This window comes from Apteryx rowi, unplaced genomic scaffold (genome assembly GCF_003343035.1).
Source record: "Apteryx rowi isolate R43461 unplaced genomic scaffold, aptRow1 scaffold_2512, whole genome shotgun sequence".
Taxonomy (NCBI): domain Eukaryota; kingdom Metazoa; phylum Chordata; class Aves; order Apterygiformes; family Apterygidae; genus Apteryx; species Apteryx rowi.
In genome coordinates this window covers 3349-4701 of record NW_020448878.1, presented here as the reverse complement: position 1 = coordinate 4701, position 1353 = coordinate 3349, and the positions used below count along the sequence as shown (strand labels likewise).

Genomic DNA, 1353 nt, shown 5'->3' with positions numbered 1-1353 from the left:
ACCCCAATCCCCGGCACCCAGCACCCCAAACCCCTGCCGGCAGCACCCACGAGGACGACGCCGAGGCTCCAGAGGTCGCAGGCCTCGTCGTAGCCGGCAGCACCCAGCAGCTCGGGGGCGGCGTAGGGCAGGGTGCAGCAGGGCGTGCGCATGGGCTGCGAGGGCGGCGGGCGCAGGCGGGCGAAGCCGAAGTCGATCACCTTCACGGGCGCCGCCTCCGACTCGTCGGCGAAGAGGATGTTCTGCGGGCGCCGGCACCCTCGCACCCGCGGGCACCCACGGGCACCCACGGGCACCCGCCAACGCCGGCGCCCCCCGAACGCCGGCACCCGGCGCCTGCCAATGCCAGCGCCCCTGAACGCCGGCACCCCCCAACGCTGGCACCCCCAATGCCGGCACCCTGCCACCCAGCACCCACTGGCACCCTGGCACCCACCGGCACCTGCACCCAGCACCCGGCACCCGGCACCTGCCAACGCCGGCGCCGTGGCACCCGGCACCCGCCAACGCTGGTGTCCCCAAATGCCGGCACCCGGCGCCCGCCAATGCCAGCRCCCCTGAACGCCGGCACCCCCCAACGCCAGCACCCTGGCACCCGGCACCCACTGGCACCCTGGCACCCGCCGGCACCCGGCACGCACAGGCACCCGGCATCCGGCACCCTGGCACCCGGCACCTGGCACCCACAGGCACCTGGCACCCATCAACACCAGCATCCCCAAAAGCCGGCACCCTGGCACCCAGCACTGGCACTTGGCACCTGGCACCCTGCACCAGCACCCAGCACCCAGCACCCAGAGGCACCTGGCACCCAGCACCCGGCAACGCCGGCGTCCCCAAACACCGGCACCCGGCACCCCCCAATGCCAGCGTCCCTGAATGCCGGCACCCCCAACGCCGGCACCCTGGCACCCAGCACCCGCTGGCACCCTGGCACCCGCCGGCACCCGGCACCCACAGGCACCCAGCATCTGGCACCCGCCAACGCCAGTGTCCCCAAACACCAGCACCCACCAATGCCAGCGCCCCTGAACGCCGGCACCCCCAACGCTGGCACCCCCAATGCCGGCACCCTGCCACCCAGCACCCACTGGCACCCTGGCACCTGCCGGCACCCGCACCCAGCACCTGGCATCCGGCACCCAGCACCCGCCAACGCCGGCGCCGTGGCACCCGGCACCCGCCAACACCGGCGTCCCCAAACGCCAGCACCCGGCACCCCCCAATGCCAGCGCCCCTGAACGCCGGCACCCCCAATGCCGGCACCCTGGCACCCGGCACCCGCCGACACCGGCACCCTGGCACCCGGCCCCTGGCACCCACAGGCACCCGGCACCCGCCAAAGTCGGCGCC

The 1353-nt window shown here is 74.9% G+C and overlaps 1 protein-coding gene across 1 annotated transcript in view; it reads right to left on the bottom strand.

Annotated features, from left to right (window-relative positions):
* Nucleotides 1-50: 50 nt before the first annotated feature.
* Nucleotides 51-1353, bottom strand: part of LOC112966673 (ribosomal protein S6 kinase alpha-4-like) — a gene marked incomplete at its 3' end in the record, with an annotated part of 4242 nt that continues 2939 nt past the window's right edge. The window contains exon 3 of the mRNA XM_026067020.1: nucleotides 51-242. Coding sequence (XP_025922805.1) covers nucleotides 51-242 — 192 coding nt within the window. The remainder of the gene's footprint in view (nucleotides 243-1353) is intronic.